Source organism: Rhinolophus sinicus, chromosome 5 (assembly GCF_057876585.1).
Source record: "Rhinolophus sinicus isolate RSI-liver-muscle chromosome 5, RSI-T2T, whole genome shotgun sequence".
In the NCBI taxonomy this organism is placed as follows: domain Eukaryota; kingdom Metazoa; phylum Chordata; class Mammalia; order Chiroptera; family Rhinolophidae; genus Rhinolophus; species Rhinolophus sinicus.
In genome coordinates this window covers 43,138,172-43,154,470 of record NC_142505.1, presented here as the reverse complement: position 1 = coordinate 43,154,470, position 16,299 = coordinate 43,138,172, and the positions used below count along the sequence as shown (strand labels likewise).

Genomic DNA, 16,299 nt, shown 5'->3' with positions numbered 1-16,299 from the left:
CTGAGGGCAGCCAGCCCTGGCCAGTTGCTGCAAAGGTAATTCTCACAGCTCACGCTCCAGAAGGAGCCCCAGTTGCAGGCGCATACATGCCCTCCACGATGTCATCTAGCCCTCACCACATGTCTACAAGCGCGCTCCTGGATTACACCCATTTACAGATGAGAAATTGAGGCTCGGAGAGGGAGATGGCATGCCCAGGGCTCAGTGGGTAAATGGAGAGCGGGCCCCAAAGTGAGTGCATGTTTCTGCCCAGTCAGGGAGAATGCAATCATCCCTCAGCCCCTCTGAGCCCAGGAGAGGGCCCTCGAATTTGCACTGGAGGGGGCCTGGGCTCCTGAAGCGCCTGTTGTGACACCAACTAGCCGTGTGGCGTCACCTCTCCTCGCCTCAGCTCCCACCTCTGTAAAATGGGGATGCAACGTTCACCTCCCGAAACATTTAAAAGTTGCCTTGGGAATAACCATTGGCCCATTCAGCCTTTTGCAGTGTGCAAGCGTCATTTCCAGTCAGTCTTCCCAACACCCTGCAAGGTGGGTGGGCGGGCTTTTCTCACTTATTTTACAGATGAGGAAACGGAGGCCAAGGAAAGTTCGGAGGCAGCCCTCACGTGATGAGAACCCTGTCGCTGCATTGTTAGTTCCATAAACGCTGTCGTCACCATCATCACCCATGGTATAGGTGACTCAGAGGGGGGCACTGGCTCTCTGGGATCCCAACCCCACATCCTCTCTCCAAGGAAAGTATAATGCTCTTCCCACGGCCTCTTCTAGCAAAAGCTCAGTGACCCACCTGGGGTTTAAAGAGAAAGGCGCCCGTTGCTCTATTGTAAATTCTTTCCACTGGATTAAGACACAAAATAGAAAGAGGCCTTTTAGAGCAAACGGGAATGAATTACAACAATTATTTTTATTTTTAAACATAATTTTACTAACTGGGCTAAAGGGCAGCAGAGGACTCCGCTTCAACGGTGGCTTTTAGGTGGCACAAAGGGGCCTTTATTTGCATGGCATATTATCAGGAGCAATAGCTCCTGTGTGTGCCCATTAACCAAGCCAGCAATTTCCTCTTTTATTTCCATAGTGACCACGTGGCCAGAAAAATCATCACTGATGCACATGTTGGAGGGAGGGAGCGGTGTTCTGGGGGTGCTCGGGTGCAGATGGCCTGGTTTCTCAGAAGCAAGGGACTTATTGGGGGCTCTCCTCAGCTACACTGGTACTTGTTTGACCCTAGAGCTGTGTGGGCCAGCCAGCTCTGGCCCCACGTGGGACCTGGACGATGGGCTGTATTTCAGGGGAGCTGGGATGGAAGACAGGACCCAAGATGGGGAACGAGGGTGCAGACTCAGAGCCCCCTCTGCATCAGATGCCAGAAGCAGCTTTGCCACATGGGGGTGTTCACGTCACGCATTGCAGGGACACAGGTGTGAAAAGCATGGCTGTGGAGCATTCATGACCTGCTAAACAAGCTTTGGGGAGACAGACCACTAACTAGGAGACCTGGGAGATGTCACTTGTCTTCTCCGCTTCTCCATTTCTTCCTCTGTAAAATGCAACAATTTCAGCCCAGGTGTTGCTTATGTAAAGGATTGCAAAGTGCCCTGTAAATGTCTGGAGTTAAGATTGATGTATTATTAATTACGACCATAAGCGATGCATTAAATAGTGATATATTAATAACTGTAAAGTAAATAATAAAATAACAATGGCAAACATAAGGCCTCCAAAGATGAATGGAACACACCCATCTTTCAGTTTGGACAGGGCTTGGGGGAGTAAAGGCAGGGGGAATACGTCAGTAACTTTGTTTTGTATCTCCAGGTCATCCCGATGAGGCTCAGAGGAAGGCAGGGAGAGGAACAGTCAACTCTCTCACTCACCATGCCTCAGGCCAGCGCCTCTAACATATTCTGCCTGGAGTCTGGAGAGCTTGTCAGAAGCAGATTCTCATTCAGTAGGTCTGGGCTGGGGCCCAAGATTCTGCATTTCTAACAAGCTCCTAGGAGGTGCTTAGGCTCCTAGTCCTCCGATCACATTTTGCGCAACAGCTAAGAGTACTGTTTCCCAACGTATATTATGGGACATACCAATCCCACATGATTCAGCCAGGAAAGGTCCTACAGCCAAATCAGCCTGGGAAACCTGCATGGCTCTGTCACTCTCCACTACACACCAGCACATTCAAGGCTCTGCGAAGTCCTGCAACAAGGAAGAAACCAATTCTATCCAGTGGTTCTTAAACATCTCTGATCACAGGATCTTTTTCTTGGGGGAAAGACCTCTTGATATCCTTGTGAAATTTACAAGACATACTCCATCAGGAAATTCTGGATCAGGAAAAGCAACACACACTTTAGAGCCAGCCAGGCCTGTCTTCAAATCCCAGCTTCTCTACTTTGTAGCTCTGTGACCTTGGGCTAGTGTCTTGATTTCCTGGAGCCTCAGTTTTCTCATCTTTAAAGTGGGGATAATAAAATGTATCACAGGGTTGTCATGAGGATTAAATGAGATGGCAAGTACGAATGCTAAAGTGCCTGGTGTACAGTAGGTGGTTAAGAAATGACAGTTTCCCATCTTTCCTGCAGTTTTTCTGCTATAGTTTGGAAGTGAAGGTACTCTTTTTTGGGACCATCCAACCCAGATGCAGGCTCATTGCCCTGGAGGAAGCAGGATGCCACATCCTGTTTCCTTCTCCCCCAGGCTGTGGGTTTGCCTACATCATTTCTCCCTGTCATCCCTGCCACCCCTCCCTGAGGCACGACACCTCCCACACCCCAAGCTGCCTTCCTTTCTCCTCCTGTGCCTGAAATAGACCCACACCCGAATTAGCCCTTCTTGGCAAGGCATTGCTTACAGAAGTGTCTTGCCCAGGTCACTTTGAATCCAGGTGGCTCAGCCAAAGGTCTGGGGCGGGGGATGGGAGGATGAGGTGGGGCAAGACCTCCATGTGCTTCAGGAGTAGTGAGGAGTAAGTGATACAAAGGTTGAGAGACCTGCAGCCAGTGCCTGGTATGCAGGGACGCTGGGGCAATGGATTCATGACAGCCCTAACAGCTTCCAGCAGTTCCGGAGCAGCTTGAGTGACTATCATGTCGCCTAACTTGGGGACAGGGGGCATATCTGAGTAATAGAATCCTCACTGCTTTGAAGATGGGAGGGTGTAGAAATAAGAAATCTTCTAAAGTTTTGGAGGCAAGTGAATGGAATTCCTTCCTGCCTGTGTGTGAGGTGGTAAGATGCAGACCCCAGGTACAGTGGCAGCCCCTTACCCCCGAGTGGGCCAGTCAGAATGCAGAGACCCAGGACAAACGCTCCAGCACAGGCAACAGCGAGAAATACCAGTCCACATCCAAGGGACAGAACGAGGCCCGAGCCCAAGCGAACCCTCTGCCCATTCGCTCAGTGAAAGAGAAGAGGAAGAAACGAGAAACGTCTACCAGTGGCTCAGCCATGCTATGGAGTGGGGCCAAGGAGCTGAACCCCGGCCTGGGTCCCCCTGCCTCAAGGAAACTTTAGAGTCGAGGACCGGAGCCTTCAGTGGGGACCCAGATGCCAGCTTCAGCCCAGTCCTGACCCCAGGCCTTCTTCCCAAAGCTGGGGCAGGAACGTGCTTAGGAGAGGGCCACACCGGTGGGGCGCTGCTTCTTGGGGCCAAATCTGAAGCCAAGGTCATGTCCCTCTTCAGGGCTCCACTCGGTGTCAAGGGCCCAACAAGAGCCAGTGCCATTTTGCCACCGAAAGTGGGCACAGAGCTGATTCCCAGTGGTGGCTTCTCTCTTAAGCACCTGCCCCATGTGAGAGGACGAGTGTCCTGGAGCTGCCCATGCACATCCAAGATCTGTGCGCTCCAGAACAGGGAGAGGCCAGCCCACTGTTGGGGGTGGGGGAGAGAGATGCCCATCCACCGGAGACCGAGAGCTCGCTGTGGGAGACGTACCATTGACTAGGCTGGCATTTGCACTATCTGCAGCATTTGAACCTGCCGCACCATCGGCCGCTGCGGGGGTGGGAGGGATGGAAAATGCAGTGTCACAATGGAGAAAAGCAACAACGCAGAACAGCAACAACAATCAAGACATGAACCAACTGGTGGCAAATAACATGACTATATTCCTCAAAGAAAAATCTCCGTTGGAAATCAAGAAACTCAAATTTGGGGGTGGGGTGAGATGTTCTCATAGAGATGCCGCAGAAGTCGGGGTGGGGGGACACTCAGACATGGAGGGTCTTGGAAATAAAACATGAGGATGAGCAATATGGTCAGGGGGGATGGCACTTGTTCTGTGCTGAGGTCTGGGCCGTGCACTCTCTTGGCCCAACCACTCAGGTGAGTCCCTGGCAGAGAGGGTTCTAGGAAAAGAGGGCGTCTGGCTGCTCATCAGGGCCAGAGGGGCCCATGGCCGTGAGCCAATTCAAAATGTTTGACCACCGGTGCAGTGCGGCACTGGCCATTCTGAAGGGGTGTTACTCTGATCACCATTGTGTGCACTGGCGGAATATCTGTAGAGGGCAGTGACTTAGCAGGATTCATGCCCTTGACTCAGGCCACTGCCCATGGCCACCTACTCCTTCCTAACTAGCCCTTAAAAGATTGCCTTGGTAACCCCCATGTGAGATGCCCAACCATTAAAAAAGGTGACGTGTCACATTTTGTGCATGAGCCAGAGAAGGTAGTAGTGTTTTCCTTAATTTAGAAATTAAAAATAACACGAGATGGTCAAATTCACCCTTGTTCTTTCTTGGGGGGAGGAAATGGCTTCTGTGGGAAGGAGAGGGGAGAGACACTGCTGGGTGAGGTGGAAGCCAGCCGGGATCTGTGGGGGATGGGCAAGGGAGCAGGGCTGGGGGGTCCCATGATGACCGGCCCCTGCATGCACGTGTGTGGAGCTGTGTGGAGACGCTGGTGGTGCCATTGGCATTGGCCGGGAGGGTGAAGCACTGGAAGGGCAAGTAGGCAGAGTGGAGTGCTGGCTTGTGTCTGGGGCTGGCATCACTGGGGCACAGCTGCGGGTCTGATGGGGCAGAGGCCCTGCGGTCAGGGAGACTCCTCCTGCTGTGTGCTGGGGTCTAGGGCCCGGGGTTTAGTGGTCAAAGGCTACTGCTATTTCTAAAAGCCCCTGAGGGGTTACTGTACCTGGTAGCTGAAGGCCATCCCCCTTCTTCACACCTGTGTGATGATTTTTGAGACATATTAATGAAGGAGAAGCACACACAGCCTCATCTGTGTGCGCGTGCACGCGCGTACACACACACACACACACACACACACGTTCCAGCACTCCCGGGGTCATCCTGTAATGGGGACCTACGGTTGGTGGGCTTTAAGCAATGTCCTTGACGGAGGAGATGGGATGGCAGTGCTTTGGGGGCCTGGCCCTGGCTGTGCTGCTCACAGAACCTGAGAGGCAAGGCTGCCCCCTATCTTCCTCTGCCATGTTGCCGCCACCTCTTCCCTCTACATTCATTCCATTGGGTGTATGTAAATGTTAAGTGAGGGACCCTGACCCATGCTTCAGGGAAAGAGAGGTTTGTCTTCCTACTGACATTTTCAAACACACAGGTCTGGCCTGTGCGAGCTTCTGCCCCTCACCCAAGCCCCAGTGAGGCCAAGGAAATGGGCAAAGGCTGCCGCATCCTGCCCAACTGCTCATATCTGCTTAACTGCCTGCACCCAGGGGCCACAGCTGGCCATAGCTTCAATGTCATTGCGTGGACATTGTCCGGACATGCTCTGGGCCTCTTGGCCAGAACTTTGTCCCCAGTTTCAAACTCAGCTCTCCCCTTGCTCTCCCGATCTGGATTTCACCTTAGCTCCATTGTTCCTGCTGGTGGGGCAGCCATAATCTTAGGGGGACCCCACTAGGAAATGAGTTTCACCCTCAGGAACAAGTAACCTTTGATGGTGACCCAGGCTCTGTGCCTTGTTGATCTCTGAGAGCTGAAGGTAGCAAGGATGCCCCTAAACCTCAAAGAGGGGCTACCTGTCATCTCATCTCCTTGCCCTGGACTCCAGAGAGTCTGGGTGTTGGGGCCTCTCTTCTGGAGCCTGGGGAAGGAGACAAGACAAAAGACTGAAGATGTGAGAGGAGGGCTGTCCTGACACCAAGTGTGAGTGCTGGGTAAGGAGCCGGCTGTGCTGGGGCCAGTGGCCTGGGCCTCTTGTATCCTCCAAGCATCTCTTTTACTCTGAAAGGCATGTGTAGCCCAGGCTTCCAGCCTGCTGCACTGAGAGGGGCCCAGAGAACGAGGACTCTTTTTTACATGGGGGAGGAGGAGCCAGAACGCAGGTGAGGTGGCAGCTCTGGGGGCATAGGAGAGGGGCTCACAGCAATTGACTTGGGGCCACCTTCCCCAGAAGCTCCTCTGCCCACATCTGGGGAGAATCTATGATGGGTGGGTTTGCTGTTTTGTTCAGTGGAGTTGAGAACAGTGAAGGAATATGTCTGTGTAGGGATTTCTACTTGATATCGAGAGTGATGATGAGACCAGGTCACGCTTGAGGCTGGAGACTCAACAAATGCTCAGCACCCTTGGACTGGCCTGAGGGGAAGGAGGGGCCTCTGTGACATGACTGGACAAGACAGAGACTGGGACAAGACCCTGGAGATGGAACAGACAGAGCCCTTCTGGCCTGAGCAGGGCCTCGAGGATGTAGGAGGCAGCTGCTGGCACAGGGCGTGAACATAAAAGGCACTCAAAAATTATTTGGTTGAGTGAATGATTCAACAACAACAAAATGTGGCCTTAAGAGCTCCTCTTCTGGTCCTCAAGGGGGTTGGGCTTACCTTTCTTGTCTTTCTTCTCTTCCTCCTCGCCGCCAGCCCCCAGTAGGGTAAAGATAATGCCAGTCTGAGAGTTCACACCCACAGCAGTCACCACCATCCGTCCAGAGCCCTCCATCACGTGGGTCCCTGGGGAAGGGGATGGAAGCCAAGTTACCATTGCATAACCCAAGCCCCCTTCCCAAAGGAGTGGAAGGAATTTGGTCCCAGTTGGCTACTGGCAATTTGCCTGCTGAGGTCCTAGTGCACTGCCTACAGTTAAGATTCAAACTATGACACTTTTAGGAGGATTTCATCTTGGGACATCACTGTGATGGGCCTGGAGCTCAAATACTCAGTTCTCATGTCCCCAGGTAGCTTAGGCCTACCATCTACTACCCTCTCCTGGAGACAGGCCTCCCTCTCTCTCTCTCCCTTCTCCTCTCCCACCCTGAAAGACCAAGCAGGGACTACTCTCTCTTTTCCTTATTGATTGATCTAGAAGCGGACCTCATTTTGCCTAATTCCATAACCAACAAAGAAATGCCAACTAAGCTCTTTACAGGACTACTTAAAATGGGGTCCACCACCTCCCAAAGATCTGGGGGGGAAAGAATCTAGGGCTCTGTGAACTTGGGTGACATCATTATTTTCACAAACATCTAACTGAAATTTAGCATTTCCTCCCATTATGAACATAAGGCAACAAATCCCAGGAGTATTAGTGGTGCCCCCATGCCAGTCACATGTTACAAGAACCACAAATCTTTTTCATATCACTTGATACCGTGTTTCCCCGAAAATAAGACCTTGCTGGACAATCAGCTCTAACGCATCTTTTGGAGCAAAAATTAATATAAGACCCAGTCTTATTTTACTATAATATAAGACCAGGTCTTATATAATATAATAATAATATAATATGATATGATATATGATATGATAATATAATATAAAATACCAGATCTTATATTAATTTTTTGCTCCAAAAGATGCATTAGATCTGATTACCTGGCTAGGTCTTATTTTCGGGGAGACAGGGTAGCTGTTATAAATATGATGCTTACCCTTGTTTACAACTAAGGCACTTGTTAAGCTGACCATGTTAGGCAGTGTGCTAATAAGGAAGCACAGGTTACTATACCACACATTAATTTTTTATTACTTTAACTATTTCAGTCTCATCAGCTTCCTTTGTGATCCAATATATTTTACTTTATGCACCTCAAAGTGTTATTCCAAGTAGGGGTGGCACACGATGATATCAGACTTCCCCGGGGGTCCGTGGTGCAAGAAAAATTAAGAACTCCTTTTCCAGAATTTTAGATTTTTCAAACTGGGTTCCAAAGGGCCCTGGAATTTTTTCAGGGGGCAGCAGGAGCAGCTGTGTGCGTGTGTGTTGGGGGGTGGGAAGTGGGGAGGAGGGGGCCTCTGGTTAGAGAGGCTCCACTTTTATTCATCTTCGGGGTTTCCGTGTCAGCTCTTGTTTGACTAGAGGGTCTTGTTGCTACTGGAAGGCAGGCCCCTCCGCCCTACAGGTCAGGGAAGAACTTGTCCAAGACCACTCAGGCAGAGTGAGGATAAAAGACCTTCAAAGGTAAACCCACTGAAAACGTGGTCTATCCTTACAATGGAATATTATTCAGACTTAAAAGGGAAAAGAGTTCTGACACGTGCTACCAGATGGATGAGCCTAGAGAACACTGTTCTAAGTGAAATAAGTCAGTCACAAAAAGAAATACTGTTTGATTCCATTTATATGAGGTCCCTAGAGAAGTCAGATTCAGAGACAGAAAGAAGGATGGTGGTTGCCAGGGGCTCAAGGGAGGGGAAAATGGGGAGTTAGCGCTTTATGGGTACAGTTTCACTTTTATAAGAAAATGCTCTGGAGATGGATGGTGGTGATGGTTGCACAACAATTTGAGTGTACTTACTGTCATGGAACTGTACACTTCAACGTGGTAAAAATGGCCAATTTTATGTTATGTTTATTTTACCATGATAAAAAAAATTGGAAAAATAATATGAAAAAAAGGAAAACTTCTGAAGCTGTGGCTTCACTGAGGACATCAGGTGACCCCAGGGAGGGTGGCTGGGACCCAGTGCAGGAAATGGGCAACAGCTACGACAGCCCAGTTCTGAGAGCAGGAGACAGACGGCTCTTTACCCTCAGGCTTGTGTTGGAGACGCACGGCCACTGCGTCCTGCCTAGCACATTTCACAGAACAGATGGGCCACTCACAAAAAGAGAGTTGGCACCTATGGCTGACTAGGCCTGAGTGGTGTCATCTGCAGAAATGGGGATGACTCGCTTCTTGAACTCTTTTTAGAGTTTTTCTTTCTTTCTCCTCAAGATTGATTGCCACTTCCCCCTGTTTTCAGGGTAATTTGTCTCTAAAATCCTTCTCTTTGTTTTCCAATTTGCTTCAGACTTGAAGTCTAGGTCAATAAACACCTTAGAATTGTATCTAAAATAAGTGTCAAGAGGTTCTGCTTAGGACTTGAAGCGCTTTTCTGAAAGCTAGGAAGCTATTTGCCCTTTTCAAGAGGTTTCGCCCACCCCTTCCCTTTCCTTTTAGGATCTGAATGATAGCGTGAGATTGTAGTGTGCGTATGTGTGCGCAAGTGTGGTGGTCTAGCCTCTCGGCCCCTAGGATCTCCGGATCTTAAAGTGCTTTACGGACAGACAGACACTCTCCAGTAAGTTCCATTAAGGCAGGTAAAGGTCAGTCTGTCCATTCATGGACGAGTAAATGAAGGCACGAAGGCCACGAGCTATAACAGAACCCAGGTCCTCAGATGGCAAACTCCTCCATTCCCAGGACAGAAGGGCAGCGCTCTTTTGTCTCTGGGCAGGGAATAGAGGAGACCACAGAATGAGCTGGGACACTGATCCCGGGCCAAACAGCCAATCCTGGTGTCTTCCCATCATAGGCAGATCTGGAGCCCACCTACCTCCCAACGGGCACAAATGGGGAGAACCAGGGCCCGATAACAGGACCTTGGTCATTACAATAACTTGCTGACAAAATGCTTTCTTGTGCACTGGCTCAGCTTGGGTGGGGGCTGACAGGAAGGGTCGTTAAATATCAGCAATATTGGACAGATGAGGAAACCAAGGTTGAGAGGTCATGTGGGCGTGGGGGTGGCGTCCTTGTAGATCTTTAAATAAGAAGGAGGAACACACATTCAGAGTGCAGACAGCAGGGATGGTACCAGCGTGAGCTTCTGTAGGACAGCTGCTCTGTGCCAGGCCGTGTGCTCAGCCCTGCACGTCTGTCATCTCCCGAGTCCTCTCACCGGCCCTCAGTTTACGGAGGAGGACTGAGGCGCAGGGAGAAGTGGCCCAGACTCACAGCTGGGGAGGGGCACAGCCAGGAGGCTCTCTTCTTGTCACACACCACCTCTCCCTCCAGGACACAAGGCCCTCACACCTTGGTCTCAAACACATTCGTGAAAAAGTCTGCTCTGTCTGCGTGGCACTGGAGAAGCTGCTCCCCACCTCACCAGCCCCAGAGGGATGGAAAAAGACACAGGGGGCCAATTTCCACCCAAGATAATCAGACCCCAAATCATCTTCTAATCTAATCACTCCCATCACAGCAGGGAGCTGGCAGCTCTCCACTGGGAGGCAAGGAGGGAGGGAGAGAGGAGGAGGAAGTTAGGGCGGTGGCCTCTGGCCACAACTCAGGAGACACCAGGTGAGGCTCAGTGTGCCCCCTGCCCACCTCAGATGAGCCCCGGGGTCCTACAGGCCTCAGCAGTAGATGGGCCAGAGGAGCTGGGGGCATCGACCTCCCTGTCTGGTGCTGCTTCCTTCCGTGCCCCAGCCTCAGCTCTGACCACTGTCCCTAGCTCAGTAAACCTCAAATGCTTTGGTCAGCACCCCCTGGGTCCGACCCAGCCTTCTTCTGGCCCTTGGCCACTGATTCCTGCCCTGTGGCCTCTGCCTGGGAGTGTGCACAGCTCGCCGGAACCTTGTGTGCAGCCCCATCCCCCTCCGCCTTTGCTGGCACCGTTACCACTGTCTGAATGCCCTCCCTCCCTTTTGTCTAAAGCCTCCTCTTTAAGGCTCAGGACAAACGCCCCTCCTTTTAGGTGGCCTTCCTGATCCCCACAAAGGGACGTCCCTTTTTGCTCTGAACTGACCCCTGTGGGGTCAGTTCCCTCCCTCCAGATTGGGAGCCCTTGAGGGTAGGCTGTGAGCGTGAGTCTCCCCATAGCCTCCCGCAGCAGAGTCTGGCTTACAGCTGCAACTCCAGCACCTTTTGTAGCGTTACCTCCTTGTTTGTGTTTTCCACAGTGGGCATGTCTTCCATCTATAACAGAGCACACCACAACCTCAAGAAGCCATCCTGATGGTTTTACAAAGGGTCAAATTCATCTGAGCCTTGCTGCCCTCCCGACCCTTCACTGCGCCATTCCTCTCCCCTACCAGGACGTCGGGGCCTGGCTGCCCCTCCGGCCAGAGAAAGAATTGAGTGGACAGGTCATTCGCCTAGGCTGTCATAGCCCAGCTCCAGGATCCCCTGCAGAGGGCAGTGCTTACCCCATGGGCTGCAGAACTACAAACATGCAAGTGAAAGGGTGAATGACTAAATCTCTCAAAGGAAAACCTCAAGGTGTTTGGGCAGGAGCAGAGGGTGTGGGACCCCAGAGGGCCTGGCACTGGGACCTCACTGTCCATGGTCCTGTGGGCACCATCCTGTAGCCCCTACCTCCTCTAAGCTCCCATGGAGCCCCTCAGAATATTCAAGCATGATGGGGGGTGGATAGAGAGGGCCCTGGGCTGAGGAGGAGGAGACCAGGGGACCAGTCTGGTGTCTTCTTCTGATTTGCTGAGTGATCTGAGGTCAGCCTTCTCCTCTCTGGCTCTCAGTTTTATCTTCTGTAAAATGGGAGGGTATGGCTTAAGTCTCACCTCTCAGTGATGAAGTGTGGGTTCCCTGGGGCCCCTGGAGACAAGGGTCACCCCTGGGTAGGGTAGGGCAGCCTCCATCAAAAGGCTGCACCTCAGAGAGTTTGGATCTTGGTTTGGATGGGGCCAGCAGAGGCCTGTGCAGACAGACCGTGGAGCCCCCTGGTTGGGCCATACTCTTTCATCTGATGGACAGATGTGTGGAGTGCCAACTCTGCGCTAGGCTCTGGGGTCTGAAGGGAGGGTCCCCTGCGGTGCCTGCCCTCCAGGAGCTCACAGTGTATTGGGTTTGAGGGGAGCAGACAGGCATATAGATCAACAACAGTGCAAGACAGCAGAGATCCCAGGGCCCAGGGGACTGGTGGGGGCACAGTCCAAGCAAAGGTGGGAAGGTGACAGCAGTGGATCAGCTGGAATGAAGCTCAGGGCTCATGAGGGGAGGAACATGAGAGAAGCTGGGTCACAGAGCAGCCTGCTTGGACGGTAGCAGGGTTCGGTCTTTGCTTGGTGTTCAGTAGGGAGCCACTACAAGTATTTTTGGGGGGAAGGAGGAAAAGACCTAATATTTACTGAGCGTTCACTATGTGCCAAGTACTGTCTGAGCTGTTTTCTCCATCTGGCTGTTAGTTACTCTGAGATAATCATCATCCCCCCATTTCACAGGCAGGGAAGTAGCCCTGAGCGGCTGAATGCCCTATTGGGGGCAGAGCTGGGGGGAGTAAGGCTGGAGCTCTCCTCCCTGTTCTTTCCACCTTGCCTGGAAGGCTTAAGGACAGAGTGGGAAGGCAGGGAGGGAGATGGGCTGGAGAGCGGTGGGGGAGCTGCGTCAGCCATCAGCTCCCAGCCATTCGTGAGAGAGCAGGAGCTCAGGCCCAGGGAACGCTGTGGCTCCTGCCAGCTGGACGGCCTGCCCTGTCCCACCTGCCCTGTCCCACCTGAACATTCGTTGCCTTTGACCTGGCAGCACAGGGTGGGCCAGAACCTTCCCGACTGCAGTCTTGAAGCCCATCTGTTTCACACTTGTTCTGAGCAGCAAAAAATGGCCCCCACCTGGCCTGGTCCAGATGTTGGCTGTCTTGGGGCTAAAGGCAGTGGCAAGTGGGGTGCACAGAGGCCCCGAAGACAGAACTGGAGGGGCCTAGTTTGACAAAACGAGGCTTTTGAGCCCAGAAAGGGCAAATGGATGATTGAGGTTGCACAGAACATGAAGCACAGGTTAGGGCTTGGACTCAGTGCCCTTTGCTCTCTTGGTTCTGACTCCCCAGGTCTCTCTTTGAACAGGGAGAGGGGTGAGGTTGTACCTTCTAAAAGGCCTCTTTCTGGGGGTGGAGATGTGAAGAAAGGATGGAGGCCGTTTGGGGGCATCATTATCAGCCTCCAGGCACAAGCACCAAGCAAAGCCACACAATTCCCAGCTCAGATGCAGTTTTCCCATCATTATTGTTATCAAAGTAGTTAATAACAGTAATAAGGGACACTTGCAGAGCACTAGACAGTTGGTAAAGCGTTCCAGCGCCCGCGAGCCCATCCCCCTCACAACAGCCCTGTGAGGTAGGTTTTGGTACAAGCACAACCCCAAACCCCAAGCCCTTCCACCCACCCGTGGCCTCTCTGGCTCAGAGAGGTTGAGTGATGGCCAAGGGTCACACAGTTGTGAGCGGTGGAGCCGGGACTTGAACCCGTGCTCTATCCACTACACCCCACTGCCTCTCGTGGAGAAGAGGCAGGGTAGTGTAATGGAGAGAGCACGGGCCGAGAGGCAGACGGGGCCTTCCTGAAGTCACGGTGGCGTCCTAGGCTCCCTGGAGGCGGCAGCAGTGGTGGCAGGTCCAGCTGTCCATGCCGGCCTATCACTCAGCGGGCAGGGTGGACAGCAGGTCCAAGAGGGTTTGCTGATGTCCTGTGCAACCTTGTTCTGTTAATGCTCTGGCTCCAGGGCTGATGGGGGAGGGGAGGGATCCTGCAGGGGCCAAAGCCACGGGCCTGCTGGAGCCAGACGCTGATGCTTCTGGGGGCAGCACCGACCCTGGCCCCCTGGCCCCTGTCCCTTCCACGGCCGCACTGATGGCACCTAGTTGCTGGTTTCCCAATGGAATTTACCATAAGATGCTTCAAACAGGCCATGTTGCTGGGTAATAAAAGTCATGTGGTCCTTGGAGGTGAGGTCACGCTTGGGGGCTGCAGGAAGAGCATGGGCTGGTGGGCTGAGGCCTCGCTCTGGCCTGGCCCTCTGTGGAGCCTTACTCTCCTGCTCTGGGCCTCAGTTTCCCCAGCTGCAAATCAAGACAAGAGCAGATTCTCAAGGAATCTGTGAGTCTCCTGAAAGGCTGCAAAACCAGAAGTCTGGGCCTTTATTTCTCAAAACAGGGATCACTGCTTCCATGGGACTCTCACAGGAGTTCGTGACCCAGGAAGGTTCAAAACCACTGGCCTTCCACCACGCAAAGCAAAGGAAGGCTGAGGCACTGCACCCAGTTAAAGGAGGCTGAAGGCGCAGGCCACCTAAATGCCACATAGTGTCCTGCACTGGGTCTCAGGTGGAGGACGCTGTGGGGACAGCTGGCAAAGGTGACTATGGACAGTATATTAGGTGACAGTACTGCATCAATGTTGAGTTTCCCAAATTGATAGCTGTGCTATGGTGACGCATGGGGATGTCCTTTCCTTAGGGAATACACCTGAAGTATGAAGAGGCCCAGGGCCACCCCGGGTGCAGGACGAGAGAGAGGGAGGCTCCCGAGAGAGCAGACAGGGCCAACTGGTTCCAACAGTTGAACCAGAGGGAAGGGCAGACAGATGTTTCTTGTACTATTCTTGCAACTTTTCTGAAAGTTTGAAATTTTCTTAAAATACAACACCGAAACAAGAGAAATGGGCCCAGGTCAGAGTTTGCACGCCTGGGCCACCCATCTGTTGCTTGACCCACATAGGCTTTAAAAGAATAGGGCATTTTGCCAACACTTAACATTGGGAGACTATCCATGAAAACCTGGATTGCTGGCTTCCCTGGCAAAGGGAGCATTGTAGCCGCACAGGGTGGCACATCTGTAGGCAGCAGCGGGAGGGCAGCTGTGCCCTTAGTTTGGTTCCCATGCTCTCCCTGTCTGGTCCTGGGGACCTGTGACCCTGCAATTCCTCAATGTTTCTACTCTGCCTGGTCTGAAGAACCTGACACGGGCCTGGGTTCACCTGGCGGTCCAGAGGAAGGAGCTACAGGCCTTTAGGATTTCCTTTGTGCCCTGAGTGCTGGGGACACCTGAGCCTTTCTGACAGCTAGTCTGCCCGCATTTGTCAGATGGGAGGATTGAGGTCCCAAAGGGCAGAGGTGACAGCTGGAGCTGACGGAAGACTGGAACCTGAGCGCTGTTTCCAAACGCTGAGCTTGTTCCACACCACACAGCACCTCACACTGTACCATTTGCAAAGGACAGTCACATCCATCTGTGCACATGGTCCCCACAACAGCCCTGTGGGGTAGGCAGGGTGAAGGACACCCCGCCTGCTCCTCCATTGCACAGACACGAACGTGGAGGTGAAGGGACCTGTCCAAGATCACAGGCTGGGTGGGCATGCTGGGCCAATTGACCCAGAAACAAAGTGTCCTTTGCCTTTCTCTAGACTGAATCAGTGTGCCAAATGCCACATGGGGGTGGGGTGGCAGGGGTCTGAACTACCAACAGGCGTCCCCAGCCTGGTCCCTCTGTGTTCCCTGAGGGTCATCTCACTGGAAGGCCCAGCAAGGCCTCTTGGCACAGGAAAAGGGACTGAGATGTTTGTCATGCACAAAAACGAGCATACAAATGGCAGATATCCAGACTTCAGAGCACTGGGGAAGAGAGCAATCAAGGAAAACCTCCTGGAGGAGGCAGGCTTACGTAGGCTGAAGGTGGGAGAAGCTGGATGGTGGCAAGAAGGCTGCCAGCCCAGAGAGAGGGAAAGGGGAGAGAGAGGCAAGTGGATACTTTCCCATAACCTCATAGCTGGGGTTATTCTCCCATTTTACAACTGAGAAAATGGAGGTTCAGAAAGGGTAAGAAGCTTGTCCAGGGTCTCCCAGCCACTAAGGGGGAGAGTTGGGATTTGAACTTAGACCTGTTTCACCCCAACTCCAGACTCCATCCAAGGAATGGAAAGGGAACCAACCTGTTATGAGCCTCCATCTGCTGGCACTGTGCTAGGTAGGGCTTCACCTGCATCATAACCCAGGACACCCCTATTGTCCTCACAGGTAAACTGAGGCTCAGAAGTGAAGCAACGTGCCCGAAGCCACACAGAGTTCATTCCAGAGCCTGGATCTGCCTCAGCCTGGCCCAACTCTGCTCTCTCTCCTCACTCTGGCAGGCAGTGCCTGAGCCCCTTGGGTGTGCAGGGCCCAGGGGTGGAGCTGGGCATGACAACAAATAGCCTCGGGCAGGAGCCCGCTTGGACCTGTCTGGGTGAGAAGATCGATGCAGAAGTGCATCACGGAGGCGTCTGTCCTGGTGTCTGTCCATCTGCATATGACCAGGAATGGAAGGGGCCCATAAAAGTGAGACCCATTAGATCTGTTTGAGTGACAGGGCTGTGGATGGGTTTTGCTCTTTATTTTATTTGAGATGGTTTGTGCAGGGCAAAACTCAAT

At 52.6% G+C, this 16,299-nt stretch overlaps 1 protein-coding gene across 14 annotated transcripts in view; it reads right to left on the bottom strand.

Moving 5' to 3' along the window:
• The window catches only part of ATP2B2 (ATPase plasma membrane Ca2+ transporting 2), a 360,315-nt gene that overhangs the window by 53,144 nt on the left and 290,872 nt on the right, over nucleotides 1–16,299 (bottom strand). For 9 of the 14 annotated variants that reach the window (XM_088798409.1, XM_019732636.3, XM_019732641.3 and 6 more), the window contains 3 exons: nucleotides 6,785–6,910; nucleotides 5,134–5,166; nucleotides 3,937–3,996 (listed from right to left, as the gene is read on the bottom strand). In XM_088798409.1, the coding sequence (XP_088654535.1) occupies nucleotides 3,937–3,996; nucleotides 5,134–5,166; nucleotides 6,785–6,910 (219 nt within the window). The remainder of the gene's footprint in view (nucleotides 1–3,936; nucleotides 3,997–5,133; nucleotides 5,167–6,784; nucleotides 6,911–16,299) is intronic. The other 5 variants (XM_019732643.3, XM_088798407.1, XM_088798408.1 and 2 more) reach the window with 2 other exon arrangements.